Source organism: Symphalangus syndactylus, chromosome 13, assembly GCF_028878055.3.
Source record: "Symphalangus syndactylus isolate Jambi chromosome 13, NHGRI_mSymSyn1-v2.1_pri, whole genome shotgun sequence".
Taxonomy (NCBI): domain Eukaryota; kingdom Metazoa; phylum Chordata; class Mammalia; order Primates; family Hylobatidae; genus Symphalangus; species Symphalangus syndactylus.
The window spans coordinates 66550776-66577514 of NC_072435.2; the positions used below are offsets into that span (position 1 = coordinate 66550776).

General features: G+C 39.1%; 1 protein-coding gene across 1 annotated transcript in view; it reads right to left on the minus strand.

Annotated features, from left to right (window-relative positions):
• Positions 1-26739, minus strand: part of TSPAN8 (tetraspanin 8) — a 274155-nt gene that overhangs the window by 34162 nt on the left and 213254 nt on the right. Inside the window, exon 3 of the mRNA XM_055237898.1 lies at positions 1320-1487. Within this exon, the coding sequence (XP_055093873.1) occupies positions 1320-1379 (60 nt within the window). The 5' untranslated portion in view covers positions 1380-1487. The remainder of the gene's footprint in view (positions 1-1319; positions 1488-26739) is intronic.

A 26739-nucleotide genomic window follows, 5' to 3' on the forward strand; every position in this document is an offset into this window, starting at 1 on the left:
CCAAAGAATACAGGTCATTCTTTTTTTGTATAACCTACTCCCAATGTTTAATCAGTTTAAGTATCTCAAGAGAAGAAATGTATCAGAACTAACTAAAAAACTGGCATATATGTAGCATGAGCTACATTAAATATTTGCAAAAGCAGCCCATTTTTTTAACCTAAAAACAGCAGCCCATTTTTTTGTCTTCTTTTACTTTTTTAAATATTTACTTACTTATTTAAAATTCACCAATATATCCATTTGTACTCATTAGCACTACTGATCATTGAATGGAAAATCAATCTATACAATAAAGCTGTATTCATGTAGTTAAGTTTAATTAAGTTCATCATTATTTTAATAGAACAGAAATATAGCAGCACATAGATATGAGACGTCTGTTTACTAAAGATCAGGTACAAAAACAAAACCAGAGTTCTTTCTTCCTTGGAGTGGATAAGGTAGCTTTTAATCCAGTATACAAAATACTTTTTTCATTTAAATACTTTGTGCTATTCCACTGATTGACATTTAAACAATCTTTAATTGTACCATATACGCTAAAAATGATAAGGTCAATTTCCCAACATCCCAGCCTGCTCTTTTCATACCTTGTTTTTCCATTATCCATTGATAGATGTCACTTATCAATTTGTTGGTTATGTCTATGTCAATGGACTTTCAAGAGAAACATAACAAATTGCTAAAATACAAATCCTGTCAATTAAAAGGTGGAATGATGACACATCAAAATACTGACTTCAAAATGCCAATACATATATATATATATCCACTGTCTTAGTTTGATTTTCTTATGATTTAGGAATTTCATCATTTCCCCCTCAAGTTTTTCATGACCCCTTTTTTTTTTTTGTCTTTGAGGCTCTGAATATGATCTTTACTGTCCCACACCCTGCGATTCACCTGTTCAAACCTAGAAGTGAAGGGTGGGAATCAGGACCCGGGCTCCGGATGGAATCAGACCATGTTTTTACCACAGAGTCCTTAAATTAGGGAGGCCTGCTTGATATACAACTAAGGAAAATTGTCCTTTAATTAAGGGGCATTTGTGTTCCTCTGTGATTGTTTTTGCAGCAATATCAAAACATTTATGAAATGTTTATCCTCACATTCTGAAGTGCACTTTTTTGAGTCATTGGCTCATTTTCAATTACTGAAATAACGTAAGAAAGAACAAACAAATCCAAACAAGTACATGGAAAATACATTTCCCCCCTTCTCTTATTTCTCTAGTGTACAGTCTGTTCTTGTTTATGATATTTATATCAAGATCCCCTTTCTTGCATAAAATTGATAATTAAAAGGAAAACACTTACCCAGAACAAGAAGTTGAAGACAAACATAGAATATTTTATACAGCCACTCACACTTGCCATTTCGGAAAAGGATTAGGAATCCAGATGCCGTGAATTTAACTATTTGTTACAGGCTTGTCCTGCAATATGTCTGGAGCAACTTGCCTGCAGAGATTTCTGCACCCACGGCTTCCGAGCAGAAAGAGAAAGCAAAGAAGTAGAGGAAGGAATAAAAAGTTATTAAACTGGATAAAAAATTAACCCACACATTTAAATATCACAAAGGCTATTAACTCACACATTTAAATATTGCAAAGGCTATCTCCAGGCAAGTATGTTCCTTTGCTTGTCATATCTCCTGGGGCACTGCGCCAGGGTATTTATGATCCTTTCTCAAAAACTGCCTCCTCTAAAGTAAACAGATATCAAGTGAAAGGAATGGCACTGGATCAGGCAAGAGAATGGCACAGTGCTACTAAGTTCTTGGCTTTCAGAAACCACTGCCTGACTTCCCCACCCTCCATTTCAACTATGGGGAAATAAGGTTGTTTTGTTCTGAGTTAAATGGACATTGTATCTCTACTCATTTTTGCACTGCATTTTCTCAATACTACAAAATTTCTTCTAAATGCAATAAAATGCATTTAGAAATCTGCAAAATATCAAGGCTTAGACATAGCAACCTGTTATCATTAAACCCAGAATAGTAAAACAACCATTACATGTATCTGCCCTCCAAAACATCTAAATTTATTTCAAAACAATTCCAGAGCTGCCATAAATGCACCACAGAAATTGCAGAGGGAGAGGCAGCCTTGCCTATCATGATAAGACCATTTGCTTTTTATCTTTATTTCTTTATGATATAAAGGGAAAGAAATCATAAAGTGGCACTGACTGCCACATTGTGTTCATTTTATAATGCGTAGTCATTTTGATAGCTTGGTTTGTTTTTAAGGTGGACACTGTAATTTCCTTCCTCTGATAAATTATGTCTAGCAGCAGCTCTTCTCCACCAACTCAGTTTCTGGATTCCAGGTCCTCTTGGACAAAAAAATTCAAAATGGGAAGGTGGTCATGGATCAGTGACCATAGATTTTACTATTTGTTTCTAGTGCTAATAGAAGGCAGCTGTCTCAGGTAAAGGCAAAATTCTCTGACATAATCAGGGAGGTGTGGACTGCTTTGTGTAAACAGCCTGGGTCATGTTAGTTTCCACATCCTGCCTCTCAAAGGGAGTTCTTCTCCCTCTAAATAAAAGAACCCTCTAATTTAAAAGGTTGTTGAGAAAATTATTCTTTAGAATCTTTGCTAAGTTTTACACGATAAGCAAGCATGAACTCCTTACAAAAGAAAAATATTATTTCTAATTTTCACCGGCATACAATGTTTTTGAAACAATCCTACTCCCTGACTACAAATACAATATATTTTAATGCATTATCAACAATAATATTTAGTGTTAAAGGCCAAATTTAGGATTAATTCCAAAAATAATGGCTTAATATATAAATCATCACTAAAATTGTTTGTGTTGTTTCCTACTAGAAAATGGAAATAGTTTCCAACCTTCTATTGAGATATTTTGTGTATAGAATAATCCATGGCTGAAAGAATAATTTCAGATTGAATGAAAACCAAAATTGATTTATAGTTCCAGAAATGATTATTTATCAATTAGAAGCTAAAATTAAAAAAAAATTACAGATTTAAATGCTGCTTTGTTGACAAGAATGAATTGAATACTACCAAATTTTAGTTTGAAATCGATATTTTGGTGGATGCTGAACATCCTTAAAAAGAATTCTGTGTAGTCTTTAGTTGAATCACTCTTGAACTCTGTAACACAAAAATCAATGGATGTGTTTGTACAGGAGAATGACTGTGTAGTAGAACCCCCAATCCAATTTAAAACCTATATGAAACAGTTCACTCCTGGAAATTCCTATTCCTATTAATGTTATAATCACACAACACTCTCCCAGGCTGAATTTGTACAGGTATTTTGTATTCCTCTTTCTTTCTATCCAATCACTCTTACTGGTCTGTGTAGCTCCTAAATTACTGTCAAAACTATTTCTTCCATCTCATCCTTTTGTATTTCATTATTCAGTCCTTTATCATTTCTTACTTGAGCTGTGTCAATAGAATGAGAATTAATTTCCCTGGCAGTCTCTTCCAGCTCCTCTCTGCCTTAGCACTTTAAGATTCTTTTTGAGAAATACTTATTGATTAGGTAATGATAACGATGAAAACCCAATCTAAGGATATTTTCCTTTTACTTACAAGATAAAGTTCAGATTCCTTAAAGTAGCATTTACAGCACATGGCAAACAAGTCCTCCACCCACTTCCCAGAACTTTGTCCCTCCCCTTTCTTCCTAGGTAGCCTCCACTTCTAGGCTCCATAACCACAGAATTATTTCCCAGGGCTAGAACACACCTTTGGATTTTATGCCTTGTTCCTTCTGCCTGGAACATCCTTTCCCACCTTCTCTATTGCAACACCCCTGTGGAGCCTTCCTTCCTCATCCTCTGCCCCTACTCTGGGCAGATTTACTTGCTTCTTAGTCCTCAAGTCCATTATTATTTGAACAGACCTTAATCTACAATTGCCACTATATCGCATTTATTTGTGTCTCTCCCCCACATTTGATTCTATATGCCTGAAAAGCAGAAATCTTACCCTATTCACCTCTGTATCTACAGTAGCTGGCATTAGAGCTACAGAGATTTGCAATGGCAGCCAAGCTCCTCAGGAAGTTCAACTAGTGATTTCCTCATTAGGTTCTCTAGGGAACTACCAATATGCTACCTCTGCCTTTAAAAAATTTATTGGATAAAGAAAAACAGTTTATTAATTTCAGGACTTGTCAGAGCCTTCAACTTTCTAATATCCAAGGAGGTGACATATAGCAATTCTGAAATGAATATAATCTCAGAACATATTTTTGAATGACATATTCAGGACGGTGTTACAGAACATACGTACGCACTTACAGAAGCACTGTTCTAGACAAACTCTCACTCTTACACCTGAGAAAAGAGCAGCATAGGCAGATTGAGAAGCCCAAGTTCACAAAATTGGTTAGACCTCCTTCCAGAAATGAGGTCACAGGATTATCAGATCAGTATTCTGTCTACTGGCGTCAACAATCTCTTGAGTTCTGTAGTATGAGAATGAGTCATTTACTCATTACTCATTTAATGTGTCTTAGATATTGAGAAATTTTCATATAACAGATATTTTAACAGCGGTGGGAGGTTGCAGGGGTTGGAGATTGTCAGTAATAAATCTTAGACCCTGTGAAAGACCAGGCCAGTAAGGAAAGAAATGGAGAGTGAAATAAGAAGAAATGACAATCAAGGGAAAGAACAGAGGGAAAGTCTAACTAAATTTAGATAAAGTTTTTCTAATGTTGCCATCATGCCAATTACTATTCCTGGCAGCAAATGCACAGAGTAAGGCAGGATAATGATTCCAATTTGATTAATCATGAAAAGTCTCCACGAGGCAGTCTTCAGTGAACTAGATTTTGATAGCAGTATGGGAACCCATGCAGGGAAAAGAGAGAGAGAGATTCCTTATGCTCAGGGCAGAGGAAAGTGCATGAGTAGTATCATCAAATACCCCACAGAAAATATGGCATTTTCTCTAAGTCATCAGGCAAATCAGGCCTACATTTGGGACTTGAACCAGAAATTAAGCATAGATAGTTCATATTTTCATCATGATATCATCTTCTTCTCCATAAGATAATATTCAAAAATTTATTCAACTGATGTATTGAATCCTTACCATATTCCAGGAATGAGACTAAGTGCTGGAGACATAGTAATTTATGAAACAAGGTCCCTGCCTTCCTAGGCCTTACACCATGGTGAAAAGATAACTTCTTTGCCTTTTTGTTTCCAACATCTCGTTACCCAATCTATTTGTCCATGGAGTAGACAGTAAAAAAGCAATTCATGTGTTGTAGAGAAAAGATTATTTTTTCTCATCTTTTATACTCTCCTATTATCACTGTCCCTCTGTACTATTTGTTTTTCATGACGTGTTAATAATCAGTTCATGTTCTCAAAGGCTAATAGCAGCAATGAAAACACCATGTTGAGACTGTACTGAGGGGTGTGTATGTAAGGACATGAGATCATACACTCTGAACAATTTGAGTGAAGAGATTCTGGTGCTTTTAGCATGTCTCATTTTGAAAAAACTTTTTTCTTATTTTTGGAAAGTTGGAGTTCTCACTTAGGGGTTTTATGGTCTCTTTTACAGGAGCAGAGCCTTGGCTCTTGTGCTCTAGTCCCATTCTAGCCTTCCTGAGACCAATATTATTCTTCTGCTTTCATGTGATCCCAATGCTCTGTTTCCTACCCTCTGTGCTTATGGAGCCTGGCTCATAAAAACTTTTGTGTATTCCCACTAGAAATGCACCAGACAGGAAGCATCCGGTATGGGAAAGATGCCTCTCCTCTCTTTGCAGGACATTTTAAAGCAACTTTCTCTACTTAGAGTATTAATTCCAGCTCAGAACTAAAGTAGGGGTTAGAATTGTCATTGTGAAGCAGCAATACAGTGTTTATAGAAAATGGATACCCAGTATTCAACATTCTTCCTCTTCTACAGATATTTTATTCTAAAATATTAATGACTTGCACCTGGACATAAATTTACCATATAGGACACATAAAGAAAAATATGGAAATGTGTATGAAAGAAACAGACTTCAGATCACCAAAATATGTGTGTATAAGGAAAATTGAGGCAAAATGGTGCAGTGATTAAAAATGCAGTTCATAACCATGGCAGATTAGAGATGCTGTGAATTCTTATTAGGCCTCACTATGGCATTTATACTCCTTTTACAGCAGGTTAAGAGGCCAGCTGCTGGGTGGGAACCAGGGTCAGGTCCTTGGCTTGGCAGCCCTGAAGCTCCACTTTGCCAGCTTTTCCAGCGGTGATTTGCTTCTTGGGAAAGATTCATCTTAAATGCTCTCATAGGAGCCAGAATGTCAATTTCCTACTTTATCATGAGAAATGCACCCATCAGACTATCCATCCAGCATAAGACAGTAGCTGATCAGAAAATGCTCTCCCTGAAACAAACAAACAAACCAAAACAAAACAAAACAAAACAGCACAGAAGCCAGAGCCATACACAGATGGTGTCTTGGGGGATACATTTGGTAAAGGGGTCAGTGTTGCCAAGATACGATATGCTGACAAGTCTAGAACCACCCCAGGGATCCAACAGCCAAACCTTCCAGAAGTGTTCAGTGGTCTTAGCATCCTCTCCCTAAAATTGCTGTGATACACCACCAAATTCGTTCTTCTTGAGGTTGCCTTCTCTGTACTCCATTCAGTCCCTGCCCGCTCTGTGGTCACATCTATCTCCAGATAAGAGTCCATGATAATTGACTAGGTTTCCATTTACCAGACTGTAAATACAATTCAGTCCTGCTTCCAAGGTCACATTTTAATTGCATTTTAGATACTTCTAAAATTCTTCACTCACACAAAATTGATCACTTGGTTCATGCCTATAGATTTTACTAGTTGATTTGTCAGAAGTCGATCTTATTTTTCTTCTCTCTAAACCAGGACTCGTGCCAATGCACAGGCTGCAATACTCAACAAGAAAACGGAGAATACAAAGCAGGGCTTTGTAATCACCACGTCACGATCATTGAACAGCCTATTTTTGTGCTTTATTATTTGCCTGGTTGTTTGCTTTTTGGGTTTTAAGTTTAAATGCCAGCCTGCTTTTCTCTGAGTTCTCTCTGAATCAGTTCTTTGTTTGCCAAGTTCACAAGGTACACATTAACTATTAAACACGATTAGGTTCTAATCTGGCTTAACACTACTTAACAGTGGTTAAGAGGTAGGAAGGTGAGTGCAGCCCACCAATACAGAAGAAAAAAAAAATAGACTAGGGTGGCGATATTAAACACTTGTATGAGACACCAGCTTCTCAAACTGCAGGAGCCAACAAAATGTTACACTGAATTTAACACAGCCTTGTCCCATGACTGGTCAGAAATAAACATAGACACTTTACTCAAAATGCTAATTAGGATCTCACAAGCGACTAATTCCGAATTACAAACATTTATTCAGTCTCACACAGTGGGAATGTATTGCATGGCTATTCTAGCTCCCAAGGAAAAATAAAATAACAGGAAGTCATTGTAAAAGGTCATTTATGAGGAAATCCCAAGCCTCCATTTCACACCTTTGTAAGAAACAACAAAATGTACCCCAAATAAGCTCAGGTAGAAAACAACTTAATCTCTGGTTTGAAGGAATTTCTCTGTAGCCACAGAGAGGGATATTTTAGGTTATTCTTGAGTACTTGGAAGACCTGATTTGCCCTTAATATGAGACAAAAACGAAAGATAGGGATATCCCAGGAAACCTGTGGCTGAATGCCTGAACCACGGTTCCCTAAAAGAGAGAGCAATGGCCTGACTCCATTTTCCTCCACTATTGTCCCAGATGAATGGACCATCCCAATTTTAATCATATCAACTAAAAGTGCATGTCTTTAAACATACAATATCCAAATGCAGTCTTTCCAGAATTCAAGGATGGAATACACCATTCCTCTGAGAATTCTCTTTTGGTTCGTTTCTCCATTTACGATCAGGCATTAAAGAGTCCTTCCTAGTAATTATTTACTTATTAATATCCTGGTTGATTCAGAAATTGCCTCGTCTATAAAGCCCAGACATGTGAGAAAGTCAGATTTTTTTTTATTTTTTTAATTAGGCTACTCTTGAGGGTTATTCAAGTGCCTTTACGTCAAATAAAGCCCAGAGATGGTTTTGCTTTACATGGAGTCACATTGATCTTTTATGTACACGAATCATTCAACCTTCAGAAACTATTCCAAAGGAGTCCTTACTGGTTTGGAGGGTTTTTATTAATTATGGAAAAGGCCCAAACTCTTTCTGCATGCTTATTTATATCATATTTCTACTTGAGGCTTCAGAGAGCCAGGGAATTCCTGTAAGTGCTCCGCTGTCTTTCCTCCTCACTCTTCATGCTTTCTTGAATACATGAGTGTGAGTAAGTAGTGTTAAGCCAGAAAGACTGGCCTAGCCAAGACCCCTCAAGAAGGAATGTGCAAATCTGGGAACACGTACCAGAATTTCTTGCTACCAGCACAGAGCCTGATGTATAAGAAGTATCAGCCAGAAATTTCAAGCTTCTCAAGAATCACTGTATTCTCAGCCAATCTCCTAAGGAGCTCTCTGAGAAGGAAATAGTTCATAAAGCAATTCTCTGTGCAGCAAAAGATTATGTTACTCCCTACCTTGAACCCTCTAATGGATTCCTATCACAATTAGAATAAAATCCAAAGCCATACAATATGGGCCCTTGGCTGACTCATCAACCTCGTTTTGCCCTGTTCTCTCCCTTACTCATGCTGCTGCAGCCACAGTGGACACCTTGCTGCTCCTTGGACTTGCCAAGCGTATTCCTAACTTAGGGGCTTCCCATTTCCTCTGTCTTCCCCACCGAATCCTCGTGTCTGGAATTGGTGGGTTCTTGATCTCACTGACTTCAAGAATGAAGCCGCTGACCCTCGCGGTGAGTGTTACAGTTCTCAAAGGCGGCGTGTCTGGAGTTTGTTCCTTCTGATGTTCGGATGTGTTCTGAGTTTCTTTCTTCTGGTGGGTTTGTGGTCTCGCTGGCTCAGGAGTGAAGCTGCAGACCTTCCCCATGGGTGTTACAGCTCTTAGGGCAGCGCAGCTGGAGTTGTTCGTTCCTCCTGGTGGGTTCGTGGTCTAGATGGCTTCAGGAGTGAAGCTGCAGACCTTCGCAGTGAGTGTTCCAGCTCATAAAGGCAGTGTGGACCCAAAGAGTGAGCAGTAGCAAGAGTTATCACAAATAGCTAAAGAACAAAACTTCCACAGTGTGGAAGGGGACCCAAGCGTGTTGCCACTGCAGCTCAGGCAGCCTGCTTTTGTTCCCTTATCTGGCTCCACCCATATACTGCCGATGGGTCCATTTTACAGAGAGCTGATTGGCTGTTTTACAGAGAGCTGATTGGTCCATTTTGACAGGGTGGGGATTGGTACATTTACAAACCTTGAGCTAGACACAAAAGTTCTCCAAGTCCCCACTAGATTAGCTGGACACAGAGCACTGATTGATGCATTTACAAACCTTGAGCTAGACACAGGGTGCTGATTGGTGCATTTACAAACCCTGAGCTAGACACAGGGTGCTGATTGGTGCATTCACAATCCCTGAACTAGACAAAGGTTTTCCAAGTCCCCACCAGATCAGCTAGACACAGAGTGCTGATTGGTGCATTTACAAACCTTGAGCTAGACACAGGGTGCTGATTGATGTATTTACAATCCCTTAGCTAGACATAAAGGTTCTCCAAGTCCCCCAGATCAGCTAGACACAGAGTGCTAATTGGTGTATCCACAAACCCTGAGCTAGACACGGGGTGCTGATTGGTGTGCTTACAAACCTTGAGCTAGATACAGAGTGCTGATTGGTGTATTTACAATCCCTTAGCTAGACATAAAGGTTCTCCAAGTCCCCACTAGACTCAGGAGCCCAGCTGGCTTCACCCAGTGGATCCCGCACTGGAGCCGCAGGAGGAGCTGGCTGCCAGTCCTGCGCTGTGCGCCGGCACTCCTCAGCCCTTGGGCGGTCGATGGGACCGAGAGCCTTGGAGCAGGGGGTAGCACTCACCCGGGAGGCTCTGGCAGCGCAGAAGCGCACGTCGGGGGGGCAAGGGGGGGCTCAGGCATGGCGAGCTGCAGGTCCCCAGCCCTGCCCCGCGGGAGGCAGCTAAGGCCTGGCGAGAAATTGAGCGCAGCGCCGGTTTGCCGGCACTGCTGGGGGACCCGGCGCACCCTCCACAGCTGCTGGCCCGGATGCTAAGCCCCTCAATGCCTGGCCGGCAGGCCGGCCGGCCGCTCCCAGTGCGGGGCCCGCCAAGCCCACGCCCATCCGGAACTCTAGCTGGCCCGCAAGCGCCACGCAGCCCCGGTTCCCGCCCACGTCTCTCCCTCCACACCTCCCCACAAGCTAGGGGAGCCAGCTTCCGCCTCGGCCATCCCAGGAAGGGGTTCCTACAGTGCAGCGGCGGGCTGAAGGGCTCCTCAAGAGCGGCCAGAATGGATGCCTGAGGCCGAGGAGGCGCCAAGAGCAAGTGAGGGCTGCCAGCGTGCTGTCACCTCTCACTCTTAGTTTCAAGAGCTAAACAGTTCATCCTCTTCATTGTATTTCATATCTCTTTATCTGTTGTTTCCTTTTCTACTTTCTTTCTGGAATGTCTACTTCGGAAGGTCAAGGGCACTTTTTGTGTTGTTCACTGCCATATCCCCAAGGCTTGGAATATAGTAAGCTCTTAATAAATATTTCTTGAATGAATAACTGAATAACAAGTTATCTAAATATACTAATTCATTTTTAAATAACAATAGAGAGCCCCTGTTTGTGTTCACCATTGCATTCCTACTGCCTAGCAGAACGACTGGCAAATTATAATCATCACTACACGCTGGGAGATAATGTTGCAAAAGAAAAAGTTCACACGGCTCGTATGAGCATTATATTCAACCAACTTGAGGTGGCAAACAAATAAATACATAAATAAATATGCAAAAAAAAATACCAGAAAGAGAAGAATGGCAGTATCCTGTGCTAGAAAGTGAGGAAACTATTTCACATTAAGTGGAATTGATAAGGTAACATTTAAGCTAAGTCCTGTCTGATAAGAAGGCATAAGCCGTGCTGAGATCTATGATGAGAGCGTTCCAGACAGACAAAGATAATAGCAAAAAGCCTCTAAGGTGAGCAGATACTCAGTATGCTGGAGAAAGAAGGAGAGCATGTACGTAGTATAGTTATGGAGAACATGGTATGAGATGAGTTTCAGAGGCGAAGTTCTTCAGGCCAGATCCTGTAGAGATGGGTAAGCCAAGGAAAAGATAATAAAGTTGATTTAAGTGGCACTGGAGGTGCAGGCAGATTTTAAGCAATGAAGTGACACAACCCAGTGTTCTAGGCAGAAGATGATGGTGAGTGGTCTAGGGTGAATGTAGTGTAGAGGAACAGAAGTGAATGGATTTAGAATATGCTTTAGAGGTGAAATCAACAGAGAGTGAAGGAAAGAGAGGAACATGGATGCCACCCAGATTTTAACTGCAACAACTCGGTTGATAGAAAACTGGGGGACGATTATAGGTTCTGTTTTGAATATTTTGGATTCAAGATACCTATTAGATATGCAAGTGAAGATGTCACATGGACAGTTTAATATATGAATATAGAATACAGGGAAAATGAGTGGGTGAATAGGAACAGCTCCGGTCTACAGGTCCCAGCCTGAGCGACACAGAAGACGGGTGATTTCTGCATTTCCGTTTGAGGTACCGGGTTCATCTCACTAGGGAGTGCCAAACAGTGGGTGCAGGACAGTCGGTGCAGCGCACTGTGCGCAAGTCAAAGTAGGGCGAGGCATTGCCTCATTCGGGAAGCGCAAGGGGTCAGGGAGTTCCCTTTCCTAGTCAAAGAAAGGGGTAACAGACGGCACCTGGAAAATCGGGTCAGTCCTACCCTAATACTGTGCTTTTCCAACGGGCTTGGAAAACGGCACACCAGGAGATTGTGTCCCACACCTGGCTCGGAGGGTCCTATGCCCACGGAGTCTCGCTGATTGCTAGCACAGCAGTCTGAGATCAAAGTGCAAGGCGGCAGCGAGGCTGGGGGAGGGGCACCCGCCATTGCCCAGGCTTGCTTAGGTAAACAAAGCAGCCAGGAAGCTCGAACTGGGTGGAGCCCACCACAGCTCAAGGAGGCCTGCCTGCCTCTGTAGGCTCCACCTCTGGGGGCAGGGCACAGACAAACAAAAATTCAGCAGGAACCTCTGCAGACTTAAATGTCCCTGTCTGACTGACAGCTTTGAAGAGAGTAGTGGTTCTCCCAGCACGCAGCTAGAGATCTGAGAACGGACAGACTGCCTCCTGAAATGGGTCCCTGACCTCCAATCAGCCTAACTGGGAGGCACCCCCCAGTAGGGACAGACGGACACCTCACTCGGCCAGGTACTCCTCTGAGACAAAACTTCCAGAGGAATTATCAGACAGCTGAATTTGTGGTCTCACGAAAATCTGCTGTTCTGCAGCTACCGCTGCTGACACCCAGCCAAACAGGGTCTGGAGTGGACCTCTAGCAAAGTCCAACAGACCTGCAGCTGAGGGTCCTGTCTGGCAGAAGGAAAACGAACAAACAGAAAGGACATCCACAACAAAAACCCATCTGTAGATCACCATCATCAAAGACCAAAAGTAGATAAAACCACAAAGATGGGGAAAAAACAGAGCAGAAAAACTGGAAACTCTAAAAAGCAGAGCACCTCTCCTCCTCCAAAGGAATGCAGTTCCTCACCAGCAACGGAACAAAGCTGGACGGAGAATGACTTTGATGAGTTGAGAGAAGAAGGTTTCAGATGATCAAACTACTCCGAGCTACAGGAGGAAATTCAAAACAATAGCAAAGAAGTTAAAAACTTTGAAAAAAAATTAGATGAATGGATAACTAGAATAACCAATGGAGAGAAGGGCTTAAAGGAGCTGATGGAGCTGAAAGCCAAGTATCGAGAACTACGCGAAGATTGCAGAAGCCTCGGTAGCTGATGCGATCAACTGGAAGAAAGGGTATCAGTGATGGAAGATGAAATGAATGAAATGAAGCGAGAAGGGAAGTTTAGAGAAAAAAGAATAAAAAGAAACGAACAAAGCCTCCAAGAAATTTGGGACTATGTGAAAAGACCAAACCTACGTCTGATTGGTGTACCAGAAAATGACGGGGAGAATGGAACCAAGTCGGAAAACACTCTGCAAGATATTATCCAGGAGAACTTCCCCAATCTAGCAAGGAGTCAAGACCCATCAGTGTGCTGTATTCAGGAAACCCATCTCACGTGCAGAGAGACACATAGACTCAAAATAAAGGGATGGAGGAAGATCTATCAAGCAAATGGAAAACAAAAAAAGGCAGGGGTTGCAATCCTAGTCTCTGATAAAATAGACTTTAAACCAACAAAGATCAAAAGAGACAAAGAAGGCCATTACATAATGGTAAAGGGATCCATTCAACAAGAAGAGCTAACTATCCTAAATATATATGCACCCAACACAGGAGCACCCAGATTCATAAAGCAAGTCCTGAGTGACCTACAAAGGGACTTAAACTCCCACACAATAATAATGGGAGATTTTAACACCCCAATGTCAACATTAGATAGATCAACGAGACAGAAAGTTAACAAGGATATCCAGGAATTGAACTCAGCTCTGCACCAAGCAGACCTAATAGACATCTACGGAACTCTTCACCACAAATCAACAGAATATACATTTTTTTCAGCACCACACCACACCTATTCCAAAACTGACCAGAGAGCTGGAAGTAAAGCTCTCCTCAGAAAATGTATAAAAACAGAAATTATAGCAAACTGTCTCTCAGACCACAGTGCAATCAAACCAGAACTCAGGATTAAGAAACTCACTCAAAACCACTCAACTACATGGAAACTGAACAACCTGCTCCTGAATGACTACTGGGTACATTACGAAATGAAGGCAGAAATAAAGATGTTCTTTGAAACCAACGTGAACAAAGACACAACATACCAGAATCTCTGGGACACATTCAAAGCAGTGTGTAGAGGGAAATTTATAGCACTAAATGCCCACAAGAGAAACCAGGAAAGATCCAAAATTGACACCCTAACATCACAATTAAAAGAACTGGAAAAGCAAGAGCAAACACATTCAAAAGCTAGCAGAAGGCTAGAAATAACTAAAATCAGAGCAGAACTGAAGGGAATAGGACACAAAAAACCCTTCAAAAAATTAATGAATCCAGGAGCTGGTTTTTTGAAAAGATCAACAAAATTGATAGACCGCTAGCAAGATTAATAAAGAGGAAAAGAGAGAAGAATCAAATAGATGCAATAAAAAATGAAAAAGGGGATATCACTACCGATCCCACAGAAATACAATCTACCATCAGAGAATACTAAAAACACCTCTATGCAAATAAACTAGAAAATCTAGAAGAAATGGATAAATTCCTCGACAAATACAGTCTCCCAAGACTAAACCAGGAAGAAGTTGAATATCTGAATAGACCAATAACAGGCTCTGAAATAGTGGCAATAATCAATAGCTTAACAACCAAAAAGAGTCCAGGACCTGATGGATTCACAGCCGAATTCTACCAGAGGTACAAGGAGGAACTGGTACCATTCCTTCTGAAACTATTCCAGTCGACAGAAAAAGAAGGAATCCTCCCTAACACATTTTATGAGGCCAGCATCATCCTGATACCAAAGCCTGGCAGAGACATAACCAAAAAAGAGAATTTCAGACCAATATCCTTGATGAACATTGATGCAAAAATCCTCAATAAAATACTGGCAAACCGAATCCAGCAGCACATCAAAAAGCTTATACACCATGATCAAGTGGGCCTCATCCCTGGGATGCAAGGCTGGTTCAACATACGCAAATAAATAAATGTAATCCAGCATATAAACAGAACCAAAGACAAAAACCACATGATTATCTCAATAGATGCATAAAAGGCCTTTGACAAAATTCAACAACCCTTCATGCTAGAAACTCTCAATAAATTAGGTATTGATGGGACGTATCTCAAAATAATAAGAGCTATCTATGACAAACCCACAGCCAATATCATACTGAATGGGCAAAAACTGGAAGCATTCCCTTTGAAAACTGGCACAAGACAGGGATGCCCTCTCTCACTGCTCCTATTCAACATAGTGCTGGAAATTCTGGCCAGGGCAATCAGGAAGGAGAAGGAAATAAAGGGTATTCAATTAGGAAAAGAGGAAGTCAAATTGTCCCTGTTTGCAGATGACATGATTGTATATCTAGAAAACCCCATTGTCTCAGCCCAAAATCTCCTTAAGCTGATTAGCAACTTCAGCAAAGTCTCAGGATACAAAATCAATGTACAAAAATCACAAGCATTCTTGTACACCAATAACAGACAAACAGAGAGCCAAATCATGAGTGAGCTCCCATTCACCATTGCTTCAAAGAGAATAAAATACCTAGGAATCCAACTTACAAGGGATGTGAAGGACCTCTTCAAGGAGAACTACAAACCACTGCTCAATGAAATACAAGAGGATACAAACAAATGGAAGAACATTCCATGCTCATGGGTTGGAAGAATCAATATTGTGAGAATGGCCATACTGCCCAAGGTAATTTATAGATTCAACGCCATCCCCATCAAGCTACCAATGACTTTCTTCACAGAATTGGAAAAAACTACTTTAAATTTCATACGGAACCAAAAAAGAGCCCGCATCGCCAAGTCAATCCTAAGCCAAAAGAACAAAGCTGGAGGCATCACGCTACCTGACTTCAAACTATACTACAAGGCTACAGTAACCAAAACAGCATGGTACTGGTACCACAACAGAGACATAGATCAATGGAACAGAACAGAGCCCTCAGAAATAATGCCGCATATCTACAACTATCTGATCTTTGACAAACCTGACAAAAACGAGCAATGGGGAAAGGATTCCCTATTTAATAAATGGTGCTGGGAAAACTGGCTAGCCATATGTAGATAGCTGAAACTGGATCCCTTCCTTACACCTTATACAAAAATTAATTTAAGATGGATTAAAGACTTAAATGTTAGAACTAAAACCATTAAAATCCTACAAGAAAACCTAGGCAATACCATTCAGGACATAGGCGTGGGCAAGGACTTCATGTCTAAAACACCAAAAGCAATGGCAACAAAAGCCAAAATTGACAAATGGGATCTAATTAAACTAAAGAGCTTCTGCACAGCAAAAGAAACTACCATCAGAGTGAACAGGCAACCTACAGAATGGGAGAAAATTTTTGCAACCTACTCGTCTGACAAAGGGCTAATATCCAGAATCTACAATGAACTCAAACAAATATACAAGAAAAAAACAAACAACCCCATCCAAAAGTGGGCGAAGGACATGAACAGACACTTCTCAAAAGAAGACATTTATGCAGCGAAAAAACACATGAAAAAATGCTCATCATCACTGGCCATCAGAGAAATGCAAATCAGAACCACAGTGGATACCATCTCACACCAGTTAGAATGGCCATCATTAAAAAGTCAGGAAACGACAGGTGCTGGAGAGGATGTGGAGAAATAGGAACACTTTTACACTGTTGGTGGGACTGTAAACTAGTTCAACCATTGTGAAAGTCAGTGTGGCGATTCCTCAGGGATCTAGAACTAGAAATACCATTTGACCCAGCCATCCCATTACTGGGTATATACCCAAAGGACTATAAATCATGCTGCTATAAAGACACATGCACACGTATGTTTATTGTGGCACTATTCACAATAGCAAAGACTTGGAACCAACCCAAATGTCCAACAACAATAGACTGGATTAAGAAAATGTGGCACATATACACCATGGAATACTATGCAGCCATAAAAAATGATGAGTTCATGTCCTTTGTAGGGACATGGATGAAACTGGAAAACATCATTCTCAGTAAACTATCGCAAGGACAAAAAACCAAACACCGCATGTTCTCACTCATAGGTGGGAATTGAACAATGAGAACTCATTGTCACAGGAAGGGGAACATCACACTCCGGGGACTGTTGTGGGGTGGGGGTAGGGGGGAGGGACAGCATTAGGAGATATACCTAATGCTAAATGACGAGTTAATGGGTGCAGCAAAACAACATGGCACATGGATACATATGTAACAAACCTGCACATTGTGCACATGTACCCTAAAACCTAAAGTATAATAATAAAATTAAATAAATAAAAAAAATAAAAAATAAAAGAATACAGGGAAAATTTCAGGGCTGGAGATACTGATTTGGGTGTCCTCACTGATAAAAGACAAACTTCAGCCAAATTAAATTTAAAGGAGTTTAATTGAGCAATGAAAAATTCACGAATTGGGCAGCCCTCAGAATCATAGCAGATTCACAGAGACTCTTTATATATATACATATATATTTATATATATATATACTTAAAGTTCTGGGATAAATGTGCAGAATGTGCAGGTTTGTTACATAGGTATACATGTACCATGGTGGCTTGCTGCACCCATCAACCCATCATCTACATTAGATATTTCTCCTAATGCTATCCTTCCCCTAGTCCACCACCCCGCAACAGGCTCCGGTGTTCCCCTCCATGTGTCCATGTGTTCTCATTATTCAACTCCCACTTATAAGTGAGAACATGCAGTGTTTTGTTTTCTGTTCCTGTGTTAGTTTGCTAAAAATGATGGTTTCCAGCTTCATCCATATCCCTGTGAAGGACATGAACTCATTCTTTTTTATGGCTGCATAGTATTCCATGGTGTATAAGTGCCACATTTTCTTTATCCAGTCTATCATTGATGGACATTTGGGTTGGTTCCAAGTCTTTGCTATTGTCAACAGTGCTGCAATAAACATACGTGTGCATGTGTCTTTATAGTAGAATTATTTTTAATCCTTTGAGTATATACCCAGTAATGGGATTGCTGAGTCAAATCATATTTCTGCTTCTAGCTCCTTGAGGAATCGCCACAGTGCCTTCCACAATGGTGGAACTATTGCACTCCCACCAACAGTGTAAAAGCATTCCTATTTCTCCACATCCTCTCCAGCATCTGTTGTTTCTTGACTTTTTAATGATCGCCATTCTAACAGGCGTGAGATGGTATCTCATTGTGGTTTTGATTTGCATTTCTCTAATGACCAGTGATGATGAACTTTTTTCATATGTTTGTTGGCTGCATAAATGTCTTCTTTTGAGAAGTGTCTGTTCATATCCTTTGTCCACTTTTTGATGGGGTTGTTTGTGCAGCATCATGGTGGAAGAAGATTTATAGACAAAAAAAGGGAAATGATGTACAGAAATCGGAAGTGAGGTACAGAATGGCTAGATTGGTTACAGCTTGCATTTGCCTTATTTGAATATAGTCTGAACACTCAGCAGTGTATGAATGGTTGAGGTACAGCCGCTGGGATTGGCCAAGACTCAGTTATTGTTATAGGCACATACTCCTAAGTTAGGTTTTCAGTCTTGTCTACCTATTAAGCTAGGCTGCAGTTAGTCCATAAGGATTCAAATATAGAAGTACAGAGTCCTCAGGCCACATTTAGTTCACTTTCACATTACCATATAGAAGTTACTTAGAAGTACTAGATAAAATTACCTAAGGAAAAGGCATAGATAGATTACATCAGAACCCTGACCCTATCCCTGGAGCCTACCAATATTTAAATTTGAAGAAAGGGGGAATAAATACATATCACTGAAAAGCAGTTAAGAGGAAAACCATCAGGGTAATGTCCAGGAAGTCAGAAAAAGAATGTCTCAGAGAGAGTGAGGCAGCTGCCAAGTGCTGCTGAGAAGTCTAGTAAGATGAGAACTCCTCAATCCCACTGGTTTTGGCAGCATGGGATTTCTGCTGTCTTTCAGAGAAGACCATCCTTAGTCACATAGTGGAGACAGAGCCCAAATGGAAAAGATTGAAGAAAGAATAAGAGGAATGAAAGTGAAATTATTTACTTCAGAGAATTATTTCAAGTTTTGTTGTAAAGGGAAGCACTCAATATATGGAAACTAGGATAACATGAGTTTATATAGTTCCACTGTCCACTGGGGATTTCAGAGGGACGTGAAAATTTGTTCCTGTGTAAAATGAATTGATGAGTTTCTTACCCTATGGGCAATTAAGATTACAATGTTTTTCTTGTAGAATTAAACTCTTTATTAATTATATCAAAGCCTGTAGGAAATCATGAATGCAGATCACAACTAAGTTAATTGTAATATGCAATAGAAAAATAGAGATATAAAGCTTCTTGGATAATAACTTCCTATAGGCTGTCAGATGAAATGCTCTCAAAACCTATAGTAACTTGGAATTGTACCTTACATAATAGTAGTAAGGAACATTATATATCAATTGAATTAATAAATCCAATCAAATATTAAAAGTATTCAATGGGAAATCAAGGGAAACCTATGGTGAGAATTTTAATAGCTATATTATGCGATGCTCCAGAAAGAATCTTCGGCAACTTAGAAAAATATACACATAGTTATAATGGTTATCAGTGGCTGGGAAGGTGATTGAGGGGTTGCAGGGAGAGGTGGGGATGGTCAACAGGGAAAAAAAAAACAGAAAGAATAAATAAGACCTATTATTTGATAGCACAACAGGGAGACTATAATCAATAATAACTTAATTGTACATTTCAAACTAACTTAAAGAGTGTAATTGGATTGTTCATAACTCAAAGAGTAAATGCTTGAGGGGAATGGATTCAAAAATATATAAATAAACAACAAAATTTAAGGTGAAGGAATAGATGGGGAGTAGGTGGAAACGAGACTTCTCCTAGTATATGTTTTTATTTCCTTTTGATTTTGAAGTATGCAAATATATTAATTATCAAGAAAATTAAAATTTTTTAAAGTGCAGTGGTTTGATCCAAAGCTGAAGAGACAGGTAATTGAACAGGTCTCAGCAGTCGGGCTGGGGTGGTGTTTTAGGTCTGCTGTGGGTCGTATCGAATGGAAAACAGTAAGATAGGAGCTCTATGTTGGCTGGGTGGAGGCAAAGCCTAAATAAATAAAGGGAAAGCCAGTGACCAGGGGCCAAATCTAACATTTCAGAGAACTTTCAGGATGGGGAAATTGAGCATAATTATTATGATGTGATACAAGCAGGCAGATATATATTCAAGAACACTCTTCTCTGAGCATCCATTCTAGGACAGGGGCTTCGTTTCATGCTTTGATTTTTTATTTCAAATATTTCTGAGTAAAAAGGCCAATTTGGTACATGTTAGACTATTATCTAGCAGGAAAAAGATCTGGAAAAAAAGTCCGTTCTGCTGAAGCTAGAAGCTAATGTGAACAGTAAAGGGAGAGAGTTAGTTCTTCTTAAGGATCCTTCAGGTTTGAGCCCCAGCATTTTTCTGTCTTTCCTGAGGTTTAACAGCCAGACACAAGCAGTAATTTGAATGTGGGTGGTCCCTCAATTCCCACCAGGGTAGGTAACTGTTCTCAATTTTGATGCTGTTTTGTCCAATGTTTTGTTGGCCTTCCTACTGAGTCACTTTTTCCTCTGTTTAATTTATGTGCCATACTAGTATCTTCATATCTTGCAGGACCTCAGACCCAAGGCTATCAAATTAGATTGATTTGTTTCTCCAAATAACCGAGCATCACCTCCTATCTTTCCTATTTTTTTAATTAATAGACTTCAGTTTTTAGAGCAGTTTCAGGTTTACAGGAAAATTGAGCAGAAAGAGAGTTCCCATATATTCTCTCCCCCACCTCCCACCAGTTTCCCCAGTTATTAGCATCTTGAATTACTGTGGTACATGCCTTATTATTAATGAGCTAATATTGATATATTAGTGCTAAATAAAGTTTACATTAAAGTTCATTCTTTGTGTTGTACATTCCATGGATATTGACAGCTGTTTAAGACACTTACCCTCCTTAGAGTATCATACAGTTTCATTGCCCTAAAAATCCCCTATGCTCCACTGATTCATCCCTCTCTTCCTTCCACTCCCAACCTCCACCCACTGATCTTTTTATCTGTCTCCACAGTATTGCCTTTTTTTTCTTTTTATCTTTTCTTTTCTTTTTTTCTTTTCTTTTCTTTTTTTTTTTATTTTGAGACGGAATCTCGCCCTGTCTCCCAGGCTGGAGTGCGATGGAGTAATCTTGGCTTACAGCAACCTCCGCCTCCCGGGTTCAAGCAATTCTCTGCCTCAGCCTCCGGAGTAGCTGGGATTACAGGCACCCGCCACCACGCCCAGCTAATTTTTGTATTTTTAGTAGAGATGTGGTTTCACCAGGTTGGCCACGCTGGTCTCAAACTCCTGAACTCGTGAGCCGCCGGCCTCGGCCTCCCAAAATGTTGGAATTACAGGTGTGAGCCACCGTGCCCGGCCCATAGTATTGCCTTTTACAAAATGTCATACAATTGGAATCTTATAGTGTGTAACTTTTTCATATTGGCTTCTTTCACTTAGTAATGTGCCGTTAAGTCTCCTCCATGTGTTTTTAGCTCAGGAGTTTATTTTTAATGCTGAATAATATCTCATTGTATGGATGCACTGTAATTTGTTTATCCAGTCACATATTGAAGGCTATCTTGGTTATTTCCCAGTTTTGGCCAGTATGAATAAAGTTGCTATAAACAGTCATGTGAAGGTTTTTATACAGTCATAGTTTTTAACACGTTTAGGTAAATAGCAAATAACACAATTGCTGGATTGTATGTTAAGAGTATGTTTGGTCTTGTAAGAAACTGTCAAACTATCTTCCAAAGTGGTTGCACCCTTTTACATTCCTACCAGCAATAAGTAGGTGTTCTTAATGATCCACATCTTTATCGGCATTTGGTATTGTCAGTATTTTTTATTTTAACCATTCTAGTAGTATTTCATTGCTGTTTTAACTCACAATTCCCTAATAATATATGATGTTGAACACCTTTTCGTGTTTACTTGTCATCTGTATATCTTCTTTTGTGAGATGTTTTCAGATCTTTTGTCAAGTTTTTAATTGGATTGTTTTATTATTTCTGAGTTTCAAGAGTTCTTTGTATATTTTGGAGGCCAGTCCTTTACCAGATAGGTGTTTTTACAAATATTTTCTCCTTCTGTGGATTGTCTTTTCATTATCTTAATCTAATTTATTTTTAATGAGACAAACATCATCCCATGTGAAATCGACACCCAAAAACTGTTTTTCTTGACTAGTTTATTTTCCCAGTTTATAGACACATGTTGTTACTTCTGGGACAACTTTAGCATCATATTCACCACTAACACTTTACTGTGCCTTATTGAATTTCTATAATCACTGATTCCTTGAACTTTAAGATTTCACTCTGTTGAAAACTGTGAAGGCTCTGAGGTTTATCCTACTTGCAGACTAACAAGTTAACTCCCCATAGTTTGATGGTTGCCATCAAAAGACATGAGACTCCTGGGTAAGACAGAAATGACTTTACAACTCATGGCACAGCAAGCTTTACAAGCTTCATGTTTGTCTAGGTTCTCTTTGTTTCCCAAGTCCCACTGGGGAGATGCCGAGAAGCCCAGGTGGATAGTGAGTGTGCAATAAATGTGTATCACACAGAGGGACTCTGAACTTAGAAAACTCCGATCTTTTAAAGGGGTGCTTTTTCCTCTCCTATAAGGGAGACTTCCAAGACTGTTTGCTATATGAACATTCTTGAAAAGATAGTCTGGAACAAAATCTGTCAATTCCTCTGCTCAGAAGATATGTAGAAATGTGAGAGACCCATGGAGAATTTTCTCCCAAAATAATCTTTCATCTCTCCAGGTCATGGTAAACTGCCAAAATAAGTATTATATTTTTTAAAAAACCTCCTTATACTTAGCAAAAATACCTGTAATTGTTCTCTATTACCTAAACAAAATATAAACTCCTTAGCAGAGCATCAAGACGATTAAATATCGGTCTCTCAACTAGCCTTTATAATCTTAATCCTAAAACTTCCCAATATGTATCATTCATACCAACCAATACAAACCTTTCTGCCCTTTTTCTTGTTTAACTAATTCTATATTTCATTCCTTCCAGCCTCTCTGTCTCAAATGCTATGCCCATATCAACAACTTCATTGATACAATGAGACCTATTTGTTCAGGCATTAAATCAACTGGTACCTCTCACATAAGACATTTTTAAATGAATCCCTTCCTTCTCCAGAACTCTTCTAGCACTTTTTTCCCATAACTAAATTTAAATACACTCTATAAAGTTGTCTATTTGCATTTTCTTTCTATTAGTGTGCAAAAAAACTGGGCCTATATCTCAATTTTGTGTTTCTTACACTAAGAACTATGTCTAGCAAATATTGAGTGAATGAAAGAATATATAAATATTGTGATTTTTGTATTTTCCTAAGGAATTTCTAGAGAGAGAAGATGGTATACTTTTAATAAACAATCATCTTCTATCAATAAAACAACTGTTTCTCAACTCTCCAACTTTTTTTCATCACTACAATAATCAGAGATATTTTTTAGACCTTCCTGGTATTTTAGGACACAACCCAGTGCTTCCTTTTATTAAACCTGCTGCAACATTTTAACTGAATGTGAAAGTAGAAAAGCAAAATCAAAAACTTCATTCTGGCTTGTCAACATCCCTCATTTTATCTCTTTTATCTCCACTAAAATCTTTCCTCAACTTTCCTAACTGTTTGACATCCTTTGAGTGCTTTCATATAAGCATTGCTTGTCATGAAGTCACCCCGCACAACCTAGCCCTCCCAAGAGGTGGGCAGGTTTCAATTAAGCTAACAGACATCAGGCTGATAACAGTGTCCACTGAGATCAAAATAACACAATGTTTTCAAGAATGAAGGGTTTACAACTTTTTCCAGAAACTAACAAGCAAGGTGGCTGGCTTGCAAGGAAGACAAGATGGCTCCATCACAGACTGTAAAGTAAAGGGGCAAAACAAGAGTGAAAACTAGCTACCCAAAGAGAGATGCAAACCAAAGGCTTTTGGCAAAAGCATGGACTTTATCTTCACAAAGTTCTGGGTTTTAAAGTATTTGCTTTTTACCAGCTCAGAGAAATGTGTTATTTTGTCTCTTCAACAAATATCTTTTAAATCCCTAAAAAGACAATAGTCAACAGAGCAAAAGCAATCTCAGCCCTGGTAGATTTTACAGTCTAGCAGGGCATAGATGGAAAGCAAATAAGCAAGCAAATCAATTTATACTTACGAGTTAAGTGCCACGAAAGAAAAGCACAAGGTGTCAGAAAGTTGTTTATAAGAACCTACCTAGATTGCATGGTCTAGAAGGCCTCCTATTGGGAGGTAGTTTTACTTGAGAAGAAAAATAAGGAGCCAGTCATGCAAAGAGCGTGGAGGGACTGGGAGGAGGAGGGAACAATTAATCAGGGAAAGTAAAAGTATTTTACCTCATCTGCAAATGGGTGTTCTCATGAGAGTTTACATATAAAGGGTTTGGCACAGTTCTGATGCATTGTAAATGTTCAGCAAGTGATGGTTCTTGTTCTTGCTATGGCTATTGACCTTATATAGTTTTTAACCAATCTTTAAAAGCCTACAGATCACTGATCAATCTTTTAAATGCTAATAGACACTTAAATAATAAGCATCAGCAGTTACATTTTTAAAGAAGAGGGAAATATGTTGAACATTATATACAACATAGAGAAAATCTCGTAAGAAACTCAGTATACTCACTAATGTATATGCTGATAATTAGGAATTTTACATTTGTTCTCTGCAGCAAGTGAAAATGTAATTGAAATGTAAGCAGGCAGAATGTTTAATTTAATGAAGAAAACCTGTTGTTTTTGAGCAGCTTTAACCATGTACACTTGCATGCAATTAATGTGTTGATTACAAATGACTTGAGTTTTCTCATTAAAGCATGGCAAGTAAGATCTTACTCTGTAACGCTTGGCCTTTGCAAATTTGCATTTCTTGACAAAGTTTGCCATACATAAATAATGCCACTAACTTAGACTGATTATTTTCTTCAGTTAGTCCAAATTAGAGGTTTTTTTGTGTGGTCAGTTCTAAATTTACCTGCTTTCCTTTAGTAGCTTTTTATAATTTATACTTTGTCATTTTCCAGAAGGTAATGGATCCAATTAAGGTGGACTTTTTATGGTTAAATGACCTTTGTAATAGTTATAATTTGATAAAGATTGAAAAGCTGCTCAAGATATAATTTTCTTTACTTTATTATTCTGCCAAATCTTCCTTTCTATAATCCTTAAGACTATCCCTACATTTCTGATTCCATATGTGCAGAGCTCCATAAGGGCCCCATATGATTCTCTACATACTTAAAAAGATTTTCGTCTTTGTTGTCTGCCTCATGGGAGGAGATAAGTTGTTATAAAAGTTGTGCAAATTTTAGCACAAAAGACCTAGAAACCAGCCTCCCATTAGACAAAAAGCCCCAAACTTGGCCTTACATGACTAATGTGTTTTATTAATTTTGAACGATAATCTTGATGTCCCATAGATGGTTTCAGATCACATCTAGAGTGTGTCCTTTACAGTTTATCACGTAAAATATTTTGAAATGTGTAAGATCATCATGAGATAAGCGTTGAGCAATGTTAAAGGGTAATTTTAAAAATAAGGATAATATCACGGATTTCATACAGATATCAAGTGAGTTTGTATTAAAGATTTTATTTAACTCATTAATGAGGGAATTCGTAAGAGGTTACAAGCAATTCAAAGGAGAATTCAAAGAAAAACAATTTGTAGGTCAAGTTTATTGAAAAGGAGGCAAAATTCTTGCTACTTCCATAATAAGGAAAAAAGGCAATTGAATCTCTACTGGGCTGAATCTAGCTGAATGTCCAAAACAACAATTATTATTCATTTCTATCAATTATCTACAATTTACAGAACTGTAAAATAGCTCAAAGTCAATGAAAGCCCCCAGCCTCCATAAAATCAGAATCAGATAACCTAGAAGAGATTGTTCTAACCAATTCAGTTTTCCGATGAAGCACAAAATTTTCCCTACAACATAAATAGTACATATGCTTTCCACTGTTGTTAACAAACTCATTCATCCACAAACATATACTGATATGTTCCTATATGCAACATAGAAGGCCAGTCTCTGGGGACACAGAAGTGAATCATATATAATCTCTATCCTCAAAAAGCCTAAAATACTACAAGCAGAGACATATGCCAACAAACGAGGGTAAAAAGTGTCAGAGGAGTTATAATAAAGGTTTATACAGAACAGAGTGGTAAAAGGAATAATGAATAAGCTTCAGTGCGTGCTTTTATGCTTGTAATTGTTCTAAATGCTTCTCATATGATTGTTTCCTTTAAACTTCATAGCTCCACATGGTAAGTTCAATTACAAACCCATTTTACAAATAAGGAATCTGAGGCACAAGAGAATTAAATAAATACATCCAAGATCCTACATATCCTACGTGGTAGAGCCAGAATTTAGGCCTAAATCTGATTTCAGAGCCCATACTCCAATCTCTGTACTGTACTATCCTCCCATAAAAGATAGAGTACTTCATTTTACCTTGGGTGAGGGGTGGGGGTAAGAAACTGGAGGAAAATCTAAGATGAATTTTAAAAGATGACTGATGTGCATCTACAGGTTGGAACAGGGGCTTTCCAGAAAGAGAGCCACATGGGCCAATGTACCAAGACCTGCCTTGCTCTGAAAAGTCACAGAGCACCTTTCAGGCCAAACTAAAAATGTTTATATCTATGATGAATGAAAAACTGACAAAGAATTTAAAGCTAGAGAGAAACATGATCCATTTTGCTTTTTAAAAAGAACTATGGTTTGAT